Source organism: Ursus americanus, chromosome 26 (genome assembly GCF_024610735.1).
Source record: "Ursus americanus isolate L20-20 chromosome 26, mUrsAme1.1.p, whole genome shotgun sequence".
Taxonomy (NCBI): domain Eukaryota; kingdom Metazoa; phylum Chordata; class Mammalia; order Carnivora; family Ursidae; genus Ursus; species Ursus americanus.
Genome location: NC_142152.1, coordinates 17,889,992 through 17,912,374, shown reverse-complemented (window position 1 = coordinate 17,912,374; position 22,383 = coordinate 17,889,992). Strand labels below are relative to the sequence as shown.

At 47.7% G+C, this 22,383-nt stretch overlaps 1 protein-coding gene across 14 annotated transcripts in view; it reads right to left on the bottom strand.

The window, feature by feature from the left end:
- Positions 1-22,383, bottom strand: part of RGS6 (regulator of G protein signaling 6) — a 554,007-nt gene that overhangs the window by 42,161 nt on the left and 489,463 nt on the right. For 11 of the 14 annotated variants that reach the window (XM_087856077.1, XM_087856079.1, XM_087856076.1 and 8 more), the window contains 3 exons: positions 19,217-19,327; positions 9,144-9,269; positions 1,292-1,478 (listed from right to left, as the gene is read on the bottom strand). In XM_087856077.1, the coding sequence (XP_087712203.1) occupies positions 1,292-1,478; positions 9,144-9,269; positions 19,217-19,327 (424 nt within the window). The remainder of the gene's footprint in view (positions 1-1,291; positions 1,479-9,143; positions 9,270-19,216; positions 19,328-22,383) is intronic. The other 3 variants (XM_087856086.1, XM_087856080.1, XM_087856087.1) reach the window with 1 other exon arrangement.

The window sequence follows — 22,383 nt, the reverse complement described above, 5'->3', positions numbered from 1 at the left end:
CCTCACCAGGATACAACAATATGTGCTTGGGAGCATAAACACAGACACATACAAAAAAAGATTTCTCATGACTTAAATATTTTGCTTTGAAGCTGCGAAGGGTGTGAGAGAGTTGATCTTCCATAAAGCGGCAACACGGAACTCTATAGAACCAGATCTGTCTGGCACCGGCATGCAGTGGAGCTCACGGCCAGGGGAAGGGAAAGACAGTTATGGTGTTGAGCTTGGGAGGTGCTTCCATTCTGAAGTTCTGAGCAAATAACCAGGCAGATCCGGGTGACAAGGGACACTGGTTCTCTTCCCATGCTATTATTTGCCTCAGTGCCACTGATTTTCCAAAATTGGATAATAATGTCTATAGGAAAGCAAACTACACAAATTCTCTATTTGGGGACCCCACAGGTGAGAGAAATGAAGAGGGCTGAGGAGACAAGAGGGAGCCCTTTGAGTCCCATCACCAGGTGTAGGATGGGTGAGGGGAAATCACGGTCAGGGGCCAGGAAGTGGACAACTGACCGGATGTTTATCTTTAGAAATGGTACCTCGCAGCCCTCAAGGTAAAGTGTGCTGTTTAGAGCGGCTTCTGTGGCTTCTGTTTCTTTTGCCAGCTTCTCCGGCATCTGTGCCCAGTTGTGCCATCCAGGCTTAGGAGTCCCTCCCGCGGGTCTCCTTAAACCTTAAACCTGGGACTCACCCTAGTTCTCCCACTGGTAACATTGCCCATGTTCTTGTCTCTCTCCCCAACTAGCCCTTCACCTCCTTGAGGGCAGGGGCTCTGTCCGTCTTGGTGGTATCTCATCACAGAGCCCAGGGCCTGGGATATAGAGGTGCTCCCCAAACAGTAACTGCAGAGTTGGAGATCACTGTGGAAACAGTGTAGGGGGTGGCAACAAGCGTGGGCTTCACAGTGCGATGTGGGCTTGACTCACAGCCCTGCCTGCTCGCTGTACCCACTTTGCCGACACGGTGTTATGGTTTCCGGATTCTACTACTGACTTATTACAGGACTTCAGATTTGTAAAACACTTTGAGATTCTCCTGGAAAAGGTAACACATATCACTAAATGTCTATCTCTCTGTAACAATGTGACTAATCTAGGAAGACAATCCTGGGAAGACTTTCACTACGCACCTACCTGGGATGGTTTCCCCTCATGGCCTTACGAATAGTAACCCCTGAAATTCTAGCTACGCACAAGGCCTTGGACCTGTATGAAAGCATGAGGGGTGGTGGGGTGGACGAGTGAACACCTTTTGAGTAGGTAAGAATGGCTCAAGTAGATAAGCAAACCTGGGCATCTTCGAACGTGTATCTCCCTCCGTCTTTGACATTTTGACTGGTTATCTCGTAGCTGTGAGAATCCAGGTTGATTGCACTTGGGGCCCCCGGAGCCAGAAACTCTTGCCAGATTTCTTCTACCCTCTTGGCCACATCCTGGAGGGGCTGTTTCTTGAGGTCTTGGACAGCCAACCAAAACCTGAAGTGGAAGGCATGAGGAAAGTCAGTTCCAGGGGCTCAGCCTCTGGACTCTGCTGGATGTGGTTCCAGAACACACTCCCACGAAACTCATTCTGCGGCATCCCCCAGCCTTCCCTGCTGCCACTACCTACGTGGCAAAGGCGGTAGGGACTGCTGGAAATTCACAGCGTGCTCCACTATTGTGGAGAACCGAAAGGAAGTGCCCGGTAGGGAAATCATTGTGCTTCTGGTTACCAACAAGAGGTTTCTTTCCCTTACATCAAGGTTTCTCAACCTCAGCACTATCTCCATTTGGGGCTCAATAGTTCTCTGTTGTGAGGGCTGCACTGTGCTTTGTAGAATGTAGAGCCGCAGCCTCGACCTCTACCCACCGGATGCCAGCTGGCGACCCCTCCCCAAGTTGTGACAACCAAAAACATTTCCAGATATTACCAAATGTCCCCTAGGAGGTTAACCCCCCCCGGTTGAGAGCTAGTGCTCTCTACAGGTGCCCTGACGCAGACAATATGAATTCCTCTGTCCTATCTGGTCGGATCAGTTTGCAGCATTAAAATTAAGGAAATCACAGAGGCAGTAGAATCTCGGGATCGTAGAGAATATCTGAGCTGGAAGGACCCAGCTATTCATGTTGCAGATGGAAAATCAGCCAGTTTGCTAGGTCGGTGTCCAGCACGATGCTTAGCATGTGGTAGGTGCTCAATAAATGACTATTGGCACGAAGATGGACCGAGGAGGAGCAAAGCTGAAGAAGCGCACATGGGGAACCTCCAGGCCCAAAGATTCTCCGGGGAGCACTGCAGAGGAAAACCTCTTGCTCACTTCCATATGTGCCTTTCACGAATTCCTCAGCATCAGCATGGCAGCGGCTGCTGGCAGGCTGGGTGTGAGCTCTTTTCTGCTGAGAGCAGTGCAAACAGGGCTAAGCTTGGACAACAGCTCCCTGGTCGTGAGGCAGCCCTGGGGAGGGCTTGCAGCAGGACCCAGATCTGAGTAGCACACTTTGTGCCTCGTGAACAAGACAGGCCAGTGTCCCCATCAATGAGACATGAGGACAGGCCCCAGGCTATGCGGTTCCTGCAGCCATAGGGTTCACACATACTCAAGTCAATGAAAGGGCAGGGACAAGAGAAGCTGGACTACGACACAGTGGAAAGTGCATTCAATCTGTCATCGAATTGCACCCAAAGTAAGATGTACTTGTTTTTCCTTTTCCCTTTTCCTTTTTTTTTTTTTTTTGAAAGGTTAAGCATGTTTTTCTGTTGCTGTTCTTAGAATTGTCTTTGGAGCCAAGTGTGTGGCCCAAAGGCGCCACTCAGTGGACAACTGCGGTACTACAGCTCCATTTCTACAAGGGAGAGAGGGGCGCGTGCAGGGGCTTCTGGACTCCCAACTCTTCCCACGCTTTGCCATCTGGGATTCTAATACTCTCTTTAAAGAAAATCCTCATGGTTCCCTTGTTGGTCCTGAAAAGCGAGAGGCAGGGAAGGAGATTTAATGACCTCACTTGACAAGATCAGGAAACACAGTTCTGTCCTCATCTTGACTATGCTGCTATCTTGGAATGGTGCCTTTTTGGGCATCTCTTTCCTCATCTGTAAAACGGGTATGAAGTGGGTGGTGGGATATGTGACATGGGTCTGAAGAAGCTCCCATCCAGGTGTAACGGAAATGCTTTCGGTCCCGTGGGTGGGAGCCGTGGAGGGGTCAAGGTGACGGCCACAGGTTCAGTGCCGGGATTTCTCCTCGGGTGGCTGGGCAGAAGCTGCCAGTGGCTCTTGCTGCTGCCGTCTGTCGTCACCTGCCCCTCAACATCAGCCTGCTTTCTTGCTTCCGCAGGTCTGGTCTGTCCTCTGCTACTGGGGAGGGTACAGCAAGGGTTCTCTGAGCAAAGTGCAAAGGGGTGGAGGGAGAGTTCGAAAGGAACTGTGAGCTTTCATGGTTGTTCAGGGGGCCCCTGAGATTCAGCTGGGGAGTGGGGCTCTTCCACCTCCCAACCCTGTGTCTCGGGGTCCTTAGATCTCTCCATCCACCCTCAAGGCCTGCCGTGGAATGAAGAAGGTGGCCGGAACGCAAAGATGAGAATGGTCATCTAGCGATGACAGTGCCTGTAGGCTTTCTTTGTCAGGATGGCAGGGTTTGATGGGCAGGTGAGATTTAGGAAACCCGGCTGTAAAGAAGGAAGCTGGTGTGGGTTTTTCAAAGGACTGGAAGGAGTGCTAGTGGGCAACTCAGCAAAGACTGAGTCGGTGAGTCTTCTGCAGCCACGTGCTGGGTCTTCTGCAGCCACGTGCTGGGTCTTCTGCAGCCACGTGCTGGGGCTGACGGGAGAAGGGTCCTCCCTCAGGGAGTCGCCTCTGGGCTGGGTCTCCTGGCTGGAAGGAGCTTCTCTGGGCCAGCATCCTTCCCAGGCCTTCCAGACCCTGCAGGTTCTCACACACAGGGGTGGTTCCCGGGCAATTTCCTGCTCCCTCAATCAATGTCATGTGGGGCGTCCCTTTCTGTCCCTTGTCCCAGGCTGCTCCGAGAAGGAGCTCTCAAGCTCCGGGAGGGCCCTGAGGACCCAGCAGCCCTGGAGTTCGGCCGGCTCCTGTGGTTTCCGAGGCTGCAGAGTCCCTTGGCGGAATGATTGGGAGCCCCAGTAATGCACATCGCTCAGCAGGGTACAGAGAAGGTCTCGAGTGGATGTAAATGGAGAGTTCAGAATCAAGTGTAACAAACTTCTACATAAAAATCAAAAGGTTCCCTTTGTCACAAACCAAGAATTTTTAAAAATAAAAGTACAAGAAGAAACCACAGGCCTGTTAGAAGACGAGGAGGAGATGACATTCCTGAGACAGCCGTCTTTCCTCCCTGCCCTCAAAGGGACCCTGTCAGCCTTCTGTCTGCCTTGGAGGTGACCTGCCTTACCCTTCTCAGGTGACAGCAGAAATGCCATCACAACAGCATCCTGACATCCCATATGTCTCTACCATCACCGGCTTCGAAGAACCTTTGTGTCAATTTGAAATTCAGAACAGGCTCCGGTTTGCGTTTGCCATCTGTGAGCGCACAGGCCCGAGGCGGGAGCAGGGAGCCCGGAGCCCCCTGGGCCACGGTGGCCTGGCCACACTCCCCTCACCGGGGCCGCGGAGCTCCCGGCCACACACCCAGGGCGGAGGCGAGGCCTGATGAGGCTTGGACAGTTTCTGCCTTATCGAAAGCCTGCAGGTATGGCTCTTCCTTGAGGATGCCGGCAGGGGGGAAGATGCCAGCAGTGGCCGTCAGATCCGCCCATCCTGCACGGAGCCTCCATGGCTTGCAGCAGAAGGGCTGTCATGACTGGCAGGCCATGAGGACTTGCTGGTATCAGGGAGACCATCTGTCCTGCTTCGCTGCAGTCGTCAGAGCGTGGGGAGGCAGCCCGTGCGCAGGCATGTGATGCGTGGTGATGGCTCAGGAATGCAGGCAGGCACTGGCCCCGGGCGGGCAGGCCGAGAGGGCTCCGACACCCCAGGGCCCTTGGTGGTGGGACCCTGGGGGGTAGTCCCAGGGCTGCCCCAGGTGGCCTTCTCTGTCCCCAGGACTGTGGTGCTGACGGGGAGTGGGATTTTTCTCCTGGAGGCTGGCTGGAAGCAGGAAAACCACGCAGCCGTTGTCCCTCTCCCTCTTGCCGGGGGTTCTGGGCAGCCCCTCAGTTCTTAGTTTCCCTATTTTTTTCATAAACTAGGATTTTCATGGCTTAGAAAAATCTAGCTTTTAGTTCATTCCCAGAGAAAAAGCAAACTCGATGCTAAAGGAAGGCTTTCTGTGCCCTCTGCTGGTCAACAGAGACTCAGGAAGGACGGAGGCAACCTGACTGGGTCCCCGGTTGGGCAGAAATCCTCCCGGGCCTCCAGCGGCCACCAGCACCAGCCCCGCGGCCGCTGAGTTACGCTCCCCCCGGGCACTGGCTGAAGTGCCACGCGTGAGCCACCTCTGTGCCGATTAATCATGTGTTTGGTTAGTGGTGAGTCCCGCTGGGCCTCGTGAACCTTCCAGGTCCTCCCAGGACCGGGGGCAACTCTCGATGCCGGGAGCTCTCCAGGCAAACCTGGCAACTCCCCCGTGCTCTCTTTAATTGCCTCTCCCTTCAGCTGACACTGTGTGGAACCGGGATAATCAATCTGCAGGTTAGAAGAACAACCACGTTCTCTCAGGAGACGTTACAGCTCATAAAAAATGTACGGGCAACACTCTTGGCTATGGGTTTTGATGTTAACTCGTGCCCTGCCGGGCAGCAGGGGGTCTCGAGCCGGGGAGAGTCCAAGATGGGTAGAGGAGCGATGGGGAGGGGGCAAAGGTGGACAAGGGACTCCCATCACCGTTCTGGGAAGACGCACAGAGAAAGGAGGACCAAGTCAGATAATGCGCTCGACGTCCTGCTTCTCGCCTTATGGATGACAGCCCGCGTGCACTTTACAGGCCCCCAGCAAACAGCTGTCTCAGGGGCCCAGTCCATCCGAACGGAGCCCTGGGCTCAGCTCAGGGTGCCACAGAGAGTGCACATTCTCACGCTGTGCCGGCTGTAGCAAAATGCACTGGCCACGCCCCCTCTGGGCCCAGAAGACTCCGCCCCTCCCTCATCTCACCTCACCATGAAAGGGGGACTTCAACTCACGTTGTATTATCACAGACATCTTTCCTTAAAGGATCTAGGGTGACACTTTGCTGTTGTGAGAGTGATTTCTATGTCTCTTTGGAGCTCCTCTGTGCAGCTCTCTAAAGCTCTGGTACAGATTCAACCGCTTGGCTACGTCACCGGGGCCATGCAAAAATGTTACCATATAAGTACGCCTTTTGCCAGAGAGGTGCGAGGGCGTCCGGAAATGGAGATACCCTTTGCAATGGATCCAGTTGAGTTCTGGTCGGTCTCTTTTTTCTCCCATCCCCTGATGCCGGTTGCCTGGGCTGTTGATCAATCCTGGGGAGAAGAGATGATCCCCAGCGTGGCCGACGCAACAGACGGGCGGGATCCCTGGGTTATGCCACAGTCTACAGCTCCAGGGGCACCATTCACAGGGACCGTGGTGGAGGCGCATCTCCGGGGCGCCCACGGCTGCCCTGCACAGCTGAGTCCTTGGGCCCTGGGTCAGGGTGGCCACTAAGCCACTCTCTGTGGTTGGAGGAGTGAGTGCAAAGGGGAGGGGAGAAACCACCTGAAAAGTCCTAAGTAGTTGTGTGATTTCAAACCGAACTTTCCTGCATATATCCAATTATGCTGAATATCATAAAAGTGGAACTTGGGCCTCCAGAGAGGATTTTATAAGCTCTTGGGCTGTACTTTTTATCTGCAGCTGCTCTATTTTCTTTATCCTCTCTCCTGTCATGGATCAGAGGGGTCCCTCTTTAAGTGTGGATTTATGCATTCATGCTGGGGGTGTCGATTAGTCACTGGCACATTCACAAGTGCCCCCCCTTCACCGCAGACTGAGTGTAGCCTCCTGCCACAGGAGGAAGGAGCTGCGGAGGCACAGGAAGTAATGGCAGGACGAGGAGCTGAGCACCTGCCAGGGACACAACTCTCCCTGCCCTCGGAGACTTCAATGCGATGCATTTTCCTTGCACTAGTCGGAACCGATGTGCGGCTCTGGCTGTGCTCAGACTGGGCACGGAGGTGCTGAGCCAGCAGACGCTTCTGCTCCAAATGACCCTCCAGATGACCAGGACCCCGAGGTTGGTTTTCCAAGTCACTGTAATGGTGCAGGTGGCAGAGGGTCGTAAGGCCATGCGTGGGCTGAGAGACAGGTAAAGGATGCGTCTATACCACTTTATTTTGGGGTCCTGCAGGGGACAGAGATGAGAAGGAGAAATGGGAACGACTCCCCAGGGGCGGCTCACGGAGACTGAGCTCCGGCTGGGTCCTGGGGCTGAGCCAGCGCACAGAGAGGCTCTCTGAGTGCATCACGCTGGCCGCAGAGGGCGTGGCTTCCTGACCAGAACCCACCTGCTCCATGCACAGCCAGTGAGGCTGCTCTGAACACCACCCTCATGAAGACTTCTAGAGGTCAAGCCTTCTGTTACAAATGCTTGCCTAGGAACTGAAGTGAAGCTTTCCATGCCTCCACATAAGGAAAGAACTCTTGTGTCCTGACCTGGCGTCAGACATGCAGCCTTATCTGTTGTACAGTAGACACGGGGTTGCCTAGAGAGGCATCGATACATATTGTGAACCTGCATCTGCTCATCCTCCTGGCGCTGGGGGATGAGGGAGAGCCCCACAGCCACACCTTCGCTCACAGGGCCTTCTCGCTTAGAATACTCTCCCTCCTTCTTGCTTGTCCATGGGTATCCCGTGTGTTCTTCAAAGTCCAGCTTATGCTTTGCCTCTTCTGGCTTACATTCATCCCTTCCTTTTAAAAGCGTTTCCCAAACCGTTCTTACAGTTTATACTCATTTATATTCATTTAATGATTTAATAGTTTCTTGTGTTTTTTCCTCAAGGGCCTGCAAGATCACTGTAGGCAAAGATCATGCATCTTGACTTTTCTGCATCCCTCAGCAGACTCTTGGGGGCTTGATACAGCATAGGTGTGTGATAAATAGCGCTTGATTGATGTATGGGACCGATATGGTCTCTACTGCCAAATAAATAACATGGCCTTTGCACATTAACATCGGAGAGGACGGTCCTTCACCCACAGTACCTGCTCTGACTTTTTAAAGTTAAAAAACATTTGAAAAATGAAGAAACCACCCTTTCTGAAAAAAGTACCATTGGAAGATGGGAATTAATCTAGCATGCAAAAAAAAGAACCTGGTGCCAAGAAAACCTCTGAGCTTTCCATCTGTGAAGCCGCCATTTTTCTAAGATCACTAAGGGGGCTCAGGTCCATAGGTCTCACGTTGATTCTAATACAATGGAAACCTGAATAAACCACAAGTTCCCCAACTTTTCACGACAATGGATCCTTTCCTTCTGAATCCTCTCCCTTTCCTCCCTCTCTCAGCGGACCTCATGTTTTGAAAGTTTTGTTTTTTCCCTCTTACCGAACAGTAATTATTAATGCATCACTACATTTCCCCTCATCCTGATTAGCTGGAGACCGACATCAACGATCAGGTGTTCTCACTGGTAGCAGGTGACCAGAGCGACCGTTACGCGGAGCTGATGGAATCCCCCCCAAAAGGAAAAGCATGTTTTAATTAGCTTTTACAGATATGTCTCCAGGTATTGAACCGTATATACTTCGGCTTTTTGAAATTCTGAAATGAGCTCAGGGATCCCTCTTTTTTTCTGGTTAGCTTGTCAAGTATTCAGGACCCCCGGCTGAGAAGTTTTGAAGGAGAGGGTCTCTGAGCTGCCTTTCCACTCCGCAGCTCCATGGCTCTCTGGTTTTAGTTAATGCTCAGTCATCAGACCCATTTGATCATTTACTTATCATGGGAGACATGTTTCCAACAACTTGAACAAAATGTCATCTGGACGTTTACAGAACAGAAAATGCTGGTCTGGGGAAGGGCCGACACGGGGATGTGAGAGCTGCCCAGCAAGTTTGTCCTTCTCCGCTTCCCCCTTAGCCAGAAGACCGGGGATGTGAGTCCGCACCATCACGTGGAGTTGAGAAAGGGAGGCGGAAAGGGAGACTGGATATGCAAATCCCCCCCCACACATGCTGCCCGTGGCTGCAGCCTTCGAGAGAGTTACCTGAGGTTTTCGGAGCTGAACTCGGACTCCAGAAATCTCCGGAACTGGTCCCGCCCCACCTGGTCCTTTAATACCTCGTCGAAAGAGAAGCCCCATCTCTTGACTCGCTGCTGGCTGGGCTCTTTGCTTTTGGGGGGAACAAAGATTTAAAACATTGTCAATGCCGGGCAAAAACGTGTGTCCTATTCCCTCCACCAATTCAAATCTGTTTGCTGCCAGACGCCGAAGGGCAACGTCTCAAATTAAGTGATAGATTGTATAAAACCTGCACGACTCCAGAGGCAGACTTGGCACAACACCAGGCAACACGAAAACATCTCTTTAGAGAAGGCAGTGCAAAGCGGCCACATTTAGGTGAGGGTCGCCAGGAGACCCACCAAGTGGCCGCCGTCTACAGGAAATGAAACAATCCCATTTCTTTGGCTTCCCTGGACCCTGTCTGTCCGTTAGAGCCCAACTCTCGACTCTACCACCCCTCGTCTTATCCAGGTCCAAGTGACATACGAGTGGTCAGAACGCATCGGCTCATCCAGGATGAGTCCTACCGCTTGCTTAGAGGCACAACGTTGTGTTCATTGAACAACAACCTGGTCAGCGTTTCCCACGTTCCGGGCGTTGTTTCTGAGCATCTTAACTCAGCTAACTCACTAGGTCTTCACAACCGTTCTTTAAAAAATGTACTAGCATTGGCCTCATTTTACAGATAGGGAAACTGAGGCCTTGTGATCATTTGTGTGTCCAGAGACACACTAGGAAGTGATGGATACAAGGCAAGTCCAGACAAATGTGGCTCCAGAGTACAGCTCTTAGCCCGGCTGTGCTGTCCCACAGCCACGTGACCCTCCTCAGACCTAAGCAGGCGTTGGTCTTATGCTTTGGCTGTGGGAAGATGAGACTAGTTCCTTCAGCTCTGTCTTTCCATTTGCAGTTCACTTGCGTGTTTATTCCCCTGACCCCTCAAGTAGCAACAGGGTCCTAGGTCACAAGCCACACGCCATTACCGCCATATGCAAGGAGTGGTCTGGGGCCCGGCGGGGAATTCTTAGGCTCCCCCTCAGACATGGGGAATCAGAATCCACAGCCCAGCGAGATCCCGGGGTGAGTTAAGTGCTCATTAAACTTTGAGGGGCATTGGTCTGGCAATACTTATTTTCCCTCTTTTAAAAACTGACACGCATTTCTTATGATCTCTACCAGGCATTCAGTGAATAAAATCATGGCGTTGATATTTCTCAATATTTATCTTAGAAAATAACACTTAGTGAGAAGGGGGAAGAGGATGTATGTGTTCGAAGGTTTGGAAAAACAAATAGCTCCCACCGAGCGTTGCCCAATAGAAGTTTCTGCTATGATAAGAGTATTCTGTATCTGCTCCCTCTCTATGGAAGCCACTAGACCCATGTGGCTCTTGAGCACAAGAACTATGGCTAGTGTGACTGAGGAGCTGAATTTTAAATTTTATTTCATTTTTAATCATTAAGGTTGACACGGAAGTGGCCCATGTAGCTCTGTCTGCTCTGTTGGAAGGCATAGCTCTGGATTTAAGAGACTCAAACCCAACCCTTCTACTTCTGCACTGTGAGGCAGAATCTTCTGGTTCTGAGATCGTGTGCGTGGGGCTCAGGAGAATCTTGCGCACAACTCTGCATCTCCAGGGTTAGCCCAGCAGGGCCACCGTGGAAGACCAAGCCCATCAGGTCAAACCTGGGGACTTCTGTGAAAGATCTCTTCCAAAGTTCCAGGCTGGGCCTTTTAGAACAAGGCAGAAAGACAGATCCTGGATTCTCTCAAACTCAAGCCACAGCACCCGTCACACTTGATAGCTTTCCAGGGGACGGAAAGTGTTGTGTATGGAGAAGTCCCCCTGGGGTTGAGGATAGCAGCAAATGTAAATCCCAGAGAACGGCAGGATACTGTCTCTTTCTGACAGTCACGCTGTGGCCTGGAATGGGCTCCACCACTTGTTCTTTGCCAGCCAAGCTGGAAGGGCTCTGCACGGATGGTGCTGGTGGCAGGTGCACCCTGATTAAAAGCTGTGCTCCGTGAGCCAGGAGTGGGCAGTTGCTCCATTTTTGTCGGGACTGCCTCATGGATGCACGCTCACCACTAGCGCCACCACTTTCTGCTCCTCAAGTGGTGGGTCCACACTCATCCTCCCAGCTTACTTGGTGGTGTCATGGGTGGGAGAAAGCTCATTTTGGGGGCAGGCCAGAAAGCTTGGGGTATCATGTTAGCTGCAGAATCAGAGGTGTAGGACAGAGATCAGGACATGCAGAAAGCTGCAAGGTTGGCCTTCAGCAGGAATGAGGTGCTTCTGGAGAGACAGGACCCCAGATGCAGCAGTTTCTTAGGGTGGCCATAATAAAGTGCCAACCAACTGGGTGGCTTAAAATAGCAGAAATTAATCTCATAATTTGGGAGGCTAGAAATCTAAAATCAGGGTGTTGGCAGGGCCATGCTCTCTCTGAAAGCTCTAGAGGAGAAATTGTTTCATGCCTTTCTCTTAGTTTCTGATGTCAGCGATACTTCTTGGCCTACAATACATCATAACAGTCTCTGCCTCCATCTTCACATGCTGTTCTCCCTGTGTGTCTATCTTCAACTCGCGTGCGCTCTGCACGTGCGTGTGTCTGTTGTCTCTTTCTGTAAAGATACCAGTCATATTGGGTTAGGAGCCCGCCTACTCCAGTTTGACCTCATCTTAACCGACTGTATCTGAAACAGTCTTATTTCCAAAGAAAATCATATTCAGAGGTTCTGGGAAGGATATGAATTTTTGGGTGACACTATTCAACCTAGTACATCTGAGTCCCTCAACTATTCATTATTCACAATCCTATTTCTGCACGTGGGTGCTCCACGTTGTTCCTTTTCCCCTAGTGCACTTGGCCATTGGAATCTATTCTATGAAAGGCTCCTTGGACACAATTTCTCTAGACGTGTGTTTCCTGCATCACTTGGGTATTTCAAGCCTCGTTCTCTTTAAGCTTCAAGATCAGATTTGAACATGCCGCAACCGCTGACTGGTCTGTGTGGTTATAAAACAATTCCCAAAATTGAAACATCTCTGGAAATTCATCACCAGGTGACTGGTACAATAAATTTCCCTTGGCCTAACTGAAACACATAATTCATGGAACTCACAGCCCCTTTGTTTCCAACCATTGCATAGAAATGCTTCCTTATGACGTATATTTGCTTACAGTTTGCACCATCATTTAGCCTTTCAAAGGTGTGTCACTGTCTCTCCAGCTATCTTCTGAGCTCTTTGAAGGCAGAGACCATGTCTCATGCATCTTTGTATTCACCTTAGTGTTTTCACACAGCGAGTGTTCAACACTGAGAGGAAATCAATAAGAAAATGTGTATAGTGATGTGGGTGATATGTCCTTATCTTGACAGGATTTTCTAATTGCTAGCTGGATGCCTTTTCTTTACTCTAATTTGTCTTCTGTGTCCACTGATTCTTACCAAATTCCTATGCACCACTGGGCAGCCCCAACTAACACAAAGCAAAGACAGGTGGCTCTCCAAGGGAGTCCAGCTTTCATTCCACCTGATCTCCCAACCTAAAAGCATGGTAGAAATCTCCCACATTGGGAATAAGAAAGCCAGATTCAGAGGAAGCAACCATCTATGGGGTCTCTATGAAACATTCATTTCTGCAGGGCCAATGTAGTGCTAGGCTTGGTGCAAGGAGCTTTTCTTACAGTAGTACTTTTGAATCTCAGTAGAAGCCAGCGATTTGTATTCAGATGTCCAGAGCTCAAGACAGGTCAGATTGCCCAAAGCCACACAGTTGATAAAAGGCAGTCTGGAATTGGTACCTGGGTGTGCCTGTCTCTAAAGCCTTTTCTTTTTTTCCCATGACCTTGTCTTCCATTACATTTCCCTCATTTGATGACCAAACTAGGATTTGGAGAAAGACGTAATTCATCTTGAAAAGACCTTTCAGTCTTTAGAAAAATTATGAAACAAGAGACAATTTCTTAAACAGGAAATATCCAATCATGCCCTTTTTAGGGTCAAGGCTATTGAAGGAACAATGGAAATTTTATTTGATGTCCCAAGAACAGCCTGAGGGTCCTTACTCCTCCAACGGGACGTGGCCCAGGTATGTATTGCTCTGTAACAAATCATCCCCAAACTCTGGTTTAAAATGGTTATTTATTATCCTCTCTCACTGTCCCCTGGGTTGATTGGACTCAGCTGGGTGGTTCTCATGTGGGGTCTCAAATAGTTGTAGCTAGAAGCTGGGGGCGGGATCATCGGAAGGGTCAACGGGGTTGCACACCCAAGATGGCTCCCCACATGGCACTTGATACTGGTTGTTTGCCAGGAGTTCAGCTGGGACTGTTGATGACATGGCCACATCAATGGCCTGGGATTCTCACAGCATGGTCAGTGGGTTCCAAGAAGGAATAGCTCAGGAGCAAACGTTTTTAAATGACTGAGGTTGAAGACATAGAGCTGCTTTATGACCTGTTCTCAGAATGGTAGTTCTGCCACACTCTATTGGTCAAATTAGGTACCTCGGCCAGCCCAGGTGAAAAGGTAGGGAGGTGTCCTCTCCTGATGTAAGAAGTAGCCCGTGCATACAAAGAGGGAAGTCACAGGTGGGGCCATATTTGGAGACTGACCGCCACAGGGAAGGAGCTTGACTAATATGCTGGACTAATAGTTCTATCAGACTTGCTGGGCACAGGCAGTCTGGGGACAGTTCCTGCCTCTTAGCAGGTCAGACTGGCTGGTAGTGGATACATGGGGCCAAATAGGATAAACCAGATTCCTTGTGGCTCTTGGCTCATGCACCTGATATCCAGTGGGGAAAGAAAGCTAAACCTAAATCAGAGCACATTATGGAGAGAGCAAATTATGAACCACAATTCTGGCAATGCCACATTTTTGTTAGATCCACTATCTGGTTAGTGGCACGATCAGGAATACGTCCCAGAGACCTCCCTGAGATACTCTCCTGGTGGTATTTAGACTACAGAGTTCTCTCCACCTGTAACCTGGCAACTTTTGGCTGATTTTTCCTCCACGGTGAGACCTGGCTATCACTCTTGTTTTTAAAACTGTATTTCTCAGAATTTTCATCAGATAGACTTGACCTGTAGTTTGCCCATCCTTAAAAGGGTAGCCTTTTATTGCTCTCTGAATGGATGCTTTCTCATCCTTGGATTTCTAGATCTCATAGTTTATCTGGGAAGGAGAAAGAATGAAAGCACAATTTTCTATTATTTATGCTGTATCCTGTATCATTTGGCCAGTTATCCCGTTAAGTGCTGCTGCTGTCTCACACCTGGCTGGCTGCAACCTTCACGTGGCAGAGACAGTATGATGAGCTCTGTAGAATGCAGACATGGTGTGTGAGGCCCCACGCTGGACATCGTCGTGAGTCCGCCTGGAGCCCTTTGCCCAGGCCCAGTAGAAAGCAAAGCACACCTCTGACTAACATGAGTTCTCAAGGGGAGTCCTGCTTTCTTACCTGCTGCCTCCACTCTTTCACAAGCCTCCCACAAGCCTCTACCCATCTTCCCCCCAATTCTCCTTCCCATGAAGTATTTGAGGGGTGGAAGACTTTACTGGGACTCAAAGGTCTTGAGAAGGGGGTACCTAGTGCACGAGCCAGCAACAGACATTTGAAAAATCACATACTTGACCTTCCTGCTTTTGCAAAGTCCTTGGACCCCGCAGTACTCGGGCTCTTCCTGTCTGAGAGGGGACCCAGTCTTTCAGTCTGCTCTTGGACCACATGGCCAGGACCCAGAGGGGAACCCTGCTGACTGACCTATGGCTCCCCATAACACTCCCAGGTGAGGCCCTACAGCCACGTGGACTGCTCAGAGGAGAGCTTGCGTTGGCGTGGATGGTGGGGCGTCTGAGAACCACGCAAGGACTTCTCATACTGCCGTGCTTCAGACTCACGTAGAACTCTTGCTAAAATACAGCCACCCAGAACCACCCTGGGGCATCTCTCTTCCTAATGCGCATTCCAGGTGATTCTGATACACCCTGTGCTTTGAGAATCACGGACCCCCCCCCCCCAGTTACCGAGCGAGTCCTCACCAGCTACAATCTAGTCTGTCTGGAACAGGGCTGCCCTTTAGAATCACCTGGACAGATGAAAAACAGACAAACAGACAGACCAATATCCCACTGCCAGAAATTCTGATTTAATTAACCTAGGGAGGGGACTGGGCATTGGTTTTGTTGTTGTTGTTTGTTTTTTAATAAACTCTCTAGAGGGTTCTAATATATGGCCGGAGTTGATAGCCAAGAGCTTCACTTATGAAAACCAACAGTTCCTCAAATTGCTGGGTATCCGAAAAGATGGACTGATCTGCTCCGAATGGTGATTAGTCACAGTGATAGAGTCTGTGATAGATGACCGCCAATGAAACAGACTATGTCAGAAATAGAGGGGAGTATGAAGACAAAACAAAACAAAAACCGAATCACACCCTCAGGGAGATGAAGAGGATAAATAACAAAAGAACGGAGCAGGCTACTAAGAAAAAGGAGTCCAAGAAATATTAAGAATTCTCAGAAATGAAAAGCATAATTGTCAACCAGCCCTCCCAAAACTCGGTAGGAAAAGGAAAACTCATAAAGTATAAAATCACAGAATGGGCGTTACTGAACACCAAGCCGGAGGCTCTGAAGAGTAATTCGAGGAATTCTATCCTTGAATATGGAATAAAAAGACTAAGAGATGGGAATTATAAAAGAGAAAAGGTAAAGAGATATGGCTGCTCCATCCCAGAGGCCCGTGGTTTCTACAAAAGGATTTCCTGAAAAGAGAGGATAAAACAGAAAAGAGTATTAGTGGTTAAAAAAAGAGAGAGAGAGAAAATACCTTGAGCTAACGAAAGATTTACATTCTTGGATCAGATTAGAAGGGCTGATGTAGGGCACGTCAGAACTATTAGAAAGAAGACACTCATCTACAAACAATTTTTCTTTTAATGTTGACGGAGAAGTTTAAGTCCCAAAATGTTGGTTTAAAATATATCAGGGGTGCCTGGATGGCACAGCGGTTAAGCGTCTGCCTTCGGCTCAGGGCGTGATCCCGGCGTTATGGGATCAAGCCCCACATCAGGCTCCTCCGCTATGAGCCTGCTTCTTCCTCTCCTACTCCCCCTGCTTGTGTTCCCTCTCTCGCTGGCTGTCTCTATCTCTGTCAATTAAATAAAAAAAAAATAAATAAAATATATCAGGTTAACAGACCTATCAAGAAAAACGGGATTTGGAGGAGGCAAAGGGAAATTTCTATTTTTTATTTTACATACTTTATTATTATCTGTATGAATTGATGACATGAATTAAAAATTAAAACATTTAATAGTAAATATGACTAGAATAGAAACTAGAGTAAGGAAAGCCAAAACAAAACTTGATTAATAAAGCAAAAATCAGGAAAGAGGAAAAGAAACAAAAAGAACAAGATCTGGAAAACATGAAATATCAGGAAAAAGATAAAACATATAACCCAAGCAGATGTAACTGTCTTCTATCCCAATGTCCAAAGCAAAACACGCCACTAGAAAAGTGTGTGAAGAACACAAAACAGTGACGGTCACAAGAGAAAAGTGAATGCCAACCATGAGAAAAGATCCTCAAGTCTTTTAACAAAGTGAAAAAAATGAGATTTTTTATTTTAACTTATCACACATGCAAAGACGACAAAGGTTGGTAACGCTTGAGGATAATGCTTGAGTTGGTGAGGAATGTGCGGAAATGGACACTTTTAAGTTGTGGGCATGAAAAAAATACATAATTTTGCTTAAGAGGAATCCGGCCATATGAACTAAAATCAGAATAAACATGCCAGTCCTTGCAATTCCACTCCTGGAAGTTTATCCTAAAGTGATAACTGGACTTGTGTATAAGGATGTTCTTTGCATCATTGTTTATACTAGCAAAAAAAAAAAAAAAAGGATATAACTTTAATATTGATGAGCTGGGGACTGGTTAAATACATTATACTACCCTCATGCAAGGGGACACTATGTAGTTATTGGAAAAGATTAGGTGGATTTATATGTGTTTACAGACAAAGATTCCCATGATATGGTAATTAAAAAATTATGGGACCATGTATATATAATGAAACCATTTATGCAAAAGAATATGATACTGTATATACATAAAAATCAAAGGTTCCCAAACTTCCTGAGTTCACGGCACCCTTAGTGTCTCAGTAACTTTTTCATGGTGCCCCTGGGCCAAAGAAACCACGTAACGGCTTTGTTTTTTAAATAGTCAGGTCCAAAGGACTTAATATATATCTATGCCCTAAAAACTTAGTAGCTATAAAGTACATATAAACTGAAAGAAAAAACAATGTTTACTGCATTCCTAAATAACCACAGTGTGTGCCTGCCGAGCACTCTACATCTTCCCAAACTTTGGAATCGGACTGGACCCCAACATACTCATTTTCCATTCCATTTTGATTTTTGCACAATACTGCCTTTTATCATAGCAACTGCCCTGAAAACCCAGATTTGCAAAGAAACGAATATAATGTGAAACACTGAACGTGGGGAAGTACGTTAAGCTCGTACTTTATGCAGTATTGGTCACACGTCAGATGTCGCGGTGCTTCCCTCAAGGATACGGAATATCCTGGGGTGACACTGTGACTTCCCTGCAGCGGCCCAGGGTGCCCGGGCTCAGGGTGGGGACCACGGCATTTGACTATAAACAAAGATCCTTTCTGGAAAGTGAGATTGGATGGGAGGGAGAGAGACTTTTCTTTGTTACACACGTCTGAATAGTTTGAACTTTTTATAATAAGCAAAACATAAAAGTAATAAAAGACTTTCATTACTTTTTTACAAAGATTTTTAATTTTTTTTAAAGATTCAATTTATTTTTTTGAGGGTGGGAGAGAGAGACAGCATGCAAGAGTACAAGTGGGGGAGAGGGGCAGAGGAAGAGGGAGAAGCAGGCTCCCTGCTCCTGACTCCCGAGGCTCCATCCCAGGACCCTGGGATCATGACCTGAGCCAAAGGCAGACGCTTAACTGACTGAGCCACCCAGGCGCTCCAGACTTTTATTAGTTTTTATAAGGTTTTCTTCATTTCCAGAAAAGAAAGCAGAAAAAGAGCAAGAGTGAAAGCGAACGAGGGAGTTATAAAGAAATGAAAAATGAAATAAAAAGTCTTCTAGCCGCGGGGCCGAGGGTCCCAAGACACACCACATCAGCTGTATCTGTGGGCTTCCCTCTGTGACTGTGACTCTGGCCCACGTCCCTCTGGGCTTTGGCTCCTCGGCTGATAAGTGAACGCATTACCTTCCCTCACAGGCAAAGAGCCAGTGGCAGTTACTCTCCATCAGCAGATTGATGAGAACCGCAGCTCGGGAGCCTGCCGTCTGGGTTCTGACCCTAACTCTGCTACCCACTCACTGTGTGTCCTCGCAGAAGTTCATGAACTCCTCTGTGCCTCAGTTTCCTCATCGGTTCAATGACGAGAACACGGTTTACCTGTCGTGGGGACTCGAGGCAAGACACTTATACCATGTGGCTGGTGCCAAGTCTGTGCTGTTACACACAAACCAGTTGGCCTACAGATTTTGCTCCCTCCAGCAGTCAGAACGGGGAGGTGTGGGGGCGCCTGGGTGGTGGTCGGCTGAGCGCACGACTCTTAGTTTCGGCTGGGGTCCCGATCTCAGGGTCGTGGGATAGAGCCCCGCATCTGTCAGGCTCTGCAGTCAGCAAAAAGTCTGATTCTGTCCCTCTGCTTCTGCACCGCCCCCCAAAATAAATAAATAAAATCTTAAAAAAAAAAAAAAAAAGAACTAGGAAATGTGAAGGACTGTCCCTATTGTCACGATATCAAGGGGTCAGAGGAAGCCACTAAGGATCCATGTACAAACCGAAGCTATGGGGAGGTAGACCACGTGTGAGCAGAACTTAGTTAGGAGGTAACATGAGGGGTTTCTGTTCTAGCCATAAAAATAGTCAAATCAAGATAGGAAATAATATAATCTCACTATCTCATGATTTTTTCCCCACCTCTCTTTCCTTCTCAAACATTAAAACTTTTTTTTTTCTTTTTTACCTCATCTCTATGTCCCATAAAGTGATATCGTCGCTGATCCAGGGGTTGGACGGCTCAGCCGGCATGATCAAAGGATCATACTCCACGTACTGTTCCGTGTAAGCAATTAAGCTGCAGGAGGGAAGCAAAGAAGGCCACTGATTTCCTGTAAAAAACCGTATTCTCTTTTACACAAACATTGTAACTGTCTTTGTGTAATTCTAAGTTAAAGGGAAACACCTTTACTCCTACTTCTGACAAATCGAACTGTTTCCATTTGTCTTTGTTCCCTTCTCATGCTGAATGTATCATCTTTGCAGGATGCAGTCATAGCGTACGTAGGCGTTTTACATCTTTTCCGCACTTGACTCTTTACCTGGACCCTGGTGCATCCCTCCCTGGCTGCGCTAGCCTGACTGATACACAGGTCCAAACCTGCTTGTGTATCACTCTCTCACAGAGACTGCGGGTCTCAGGGCATCTGGGTCACACCAGGCGGCCAGCCAAGTGTTCCCAGCTGGGAGACTTCCTTATTACAAAGACTAAAATCCTGATAGAACAAAGGGAGGTAATGTATTATAAGCATTATTCCACAGAACGACTTAATTTTTCCAGTTATAATTTAAACGGCCACATAATCTTTTTAAAACAATAAAATAGTACTAAATGATTTCACACACACAAAAAGAGCAATTTTAGAAAAAAAAAATACGGATTTTTTTCTCTTATCCCTTTTCACAGACTTATACTTTCTACCTGTCTGCTTCCTTTACCACTTACCTGTGTATTTCTAAATTTTGGTTTTTTAGTTGTTGATTATCAATTTTAGATGAGGATTTAACTTTCCCTTCACCGGTCCCCAACTCCCCCACCCCCCACCTCCTCCCACGATCCTCCTAAGAGACATATAAAAATTTTTGTTCAATCAGTATTATTGTCCACATTATTAAACTAGATACAAGTTGATTTCAAATTGCTTTCTGCTGCGCTAAGTAGCACACTAGCCTCTTTGTTCTAACAAATCTGTAAAGCATCTAGCAATAATTTTTCCACATCTTAAACACATTACATAATCGTTGGTCAGTTCTGTCTCCCTGTCTCCCAGAGACCCTCTCCTCAAAGTCTTGAGTCCTCTCGCTTCGGTCTGGACTATTGGCTCTACACGCTTGATGTAAATTCCCTGCTATGGGACGTCCTTCCCTTCCGTGTGGAGCCCTGGCTTTTCTGGACTTTGAGTCTGTTTACTGGTTTTACTCCCTGGTTGTGTTGAAACACTCCTTGAGTAGTTCCCTAAGAAAGGAAGCATAAAGGCTAACTATTTCAAGTCCTTGCAGGTCTCAACATGTTGTTATTTTATCTTTATACTTGGCTGACAGTGCTGGACACAGAACCCCAGGTTAAAAAACCTTCAGAGTTCTGAGGGCGACGTTCTGCTGCGCTTTTTAGCATCCAGTTACTGCTGAGAAGTCTGGATCCAGTTTGATTCTTGTTCTTTTCCTTGGTGTCTTTCCTCTCTGGAAACAGAGCCTTCTCTTTATTGTTGCAGTGCCCTGAGATTTCACGCTGGCCCTTGCTGGTTGTTTCTATTTACTGTGCTGGGTATAAGGTGCAAGAGATTAAAAAAAAAAATTTCCCAGAAGTATTATTTCTTTGCTCATTTCATACCCTTCGTTTCCTTGGTGTTCTCTTGCTATAATTCTTTCTAGTTGAATGTTGGACATTCTGGAATGGTAATCTAATTTTCTCAAATTCGCTCTGCCATTTTTCATCTTTTTGTCTTTTTGCTTGACAGTCCTTTCCATCTTGTTATTTTTCTTTCTTTTTTTTTTAAATTTGGGCTATCACTTTCTTAAGTTTCCAGCGCTCACTCTTGCTTATCATAGGATCTAGTTCCTGATGCATGGATGAAATATCTTCTGACACCTGATATTATATTTCTTCTTTTTTAAAAAAAGATTTATTTATTTATTTTGGAGACAGAGAGTGCGAGGGGAGGGGGAGGGGCAGAGGGAGAGGGAGAGAGAATCTCAAGCAGACTCCTTGTTGAGGACAGAGCCCAAGGTGGGGCTCAGTCCCACGACCCTGAGATCATGACCTGAGTTGAAATCAAGAGTTGGACACTCAACAGGCTGAACCACCCAGGTACCCCTGAAATTAATATTTCTGAGGATATTAATTCCATATTTCTATTTTCTGTTTTTTTTTAATAGGTTTTGGTTCCTCCAAGTCCCTTTTGCTCTTGTTTGCATCATACTCCATCACATTGGGGTTTCCCTTGAGTGTCTGGAAAATCTCTGGACATCCACTTGTGCCTAAGAGTAAAATACTAAAACCTGCTTGGAGACTCAGTGTGTATGTGGACAGTGCTTCGTTGTCAGGTCAGGGATAGCTCACCAGATTTTCACTAGAGCTCCAAATGAAGGATCTGGGGACTTTCCTCATGGGACATTTGTTTTTCTCTAGAGCAAGGGTAAGTAAACATTTTCTGCAAGACTCAGTAAATATTTCAGGGTTTACAGGCCAGATGCTGTCTGCTGCAACTACTCGGCTCTTCTGTTGCAGCAAAAAGCAGTCATAGATAATTCATGAATGAATGTGTGTGACTGGGTTCCAATAAAACTTTATTTGCAAAAACAAATAGGGTGGAGTAGACTTGGCCCACAGGTTGTAGTTTCCTAGTATCTTGCCCGTGGGCATGTACAACTAGCTCCTGGAGGGCTGAGAGCCAGGCAGAGACGGGATGGAGGGTCCCACGGTTCAGTATGTAGATCTTCCATTAGTTCGCTGTTTTTACCTGGCCGTTTATGATGTGAGGTGCCCGAATTCTGAACTGATGTGACTCAATTTCTCTGGAGAATAAACTGCCCATCTTCTATGGTGGTAGAAACTGGGGAGAGATAGTTTCCTAGTGGGGCAGGTATCTAGGGATCCAAAGATCCAGAGACAGACTTTACCCATTCCTCTGAGTTGGCCCCACACTTTATTCTTGCTCTCCATGGTCTCTGGTACCTTCAAGAGCCAAGACCAAATTTTGGGGCAATCTGGCTCACTTTGTTATAATACTGACACTCTGAACATGTAGGTTATAAAGTTCTTCATTCTGTCCCCAACCATCTTGTCTTTTTCTTTTTTAATTAAATTTTGAAATATTTCAGGAATACAGAAAGGCATAAGAATTGTAAGGACAT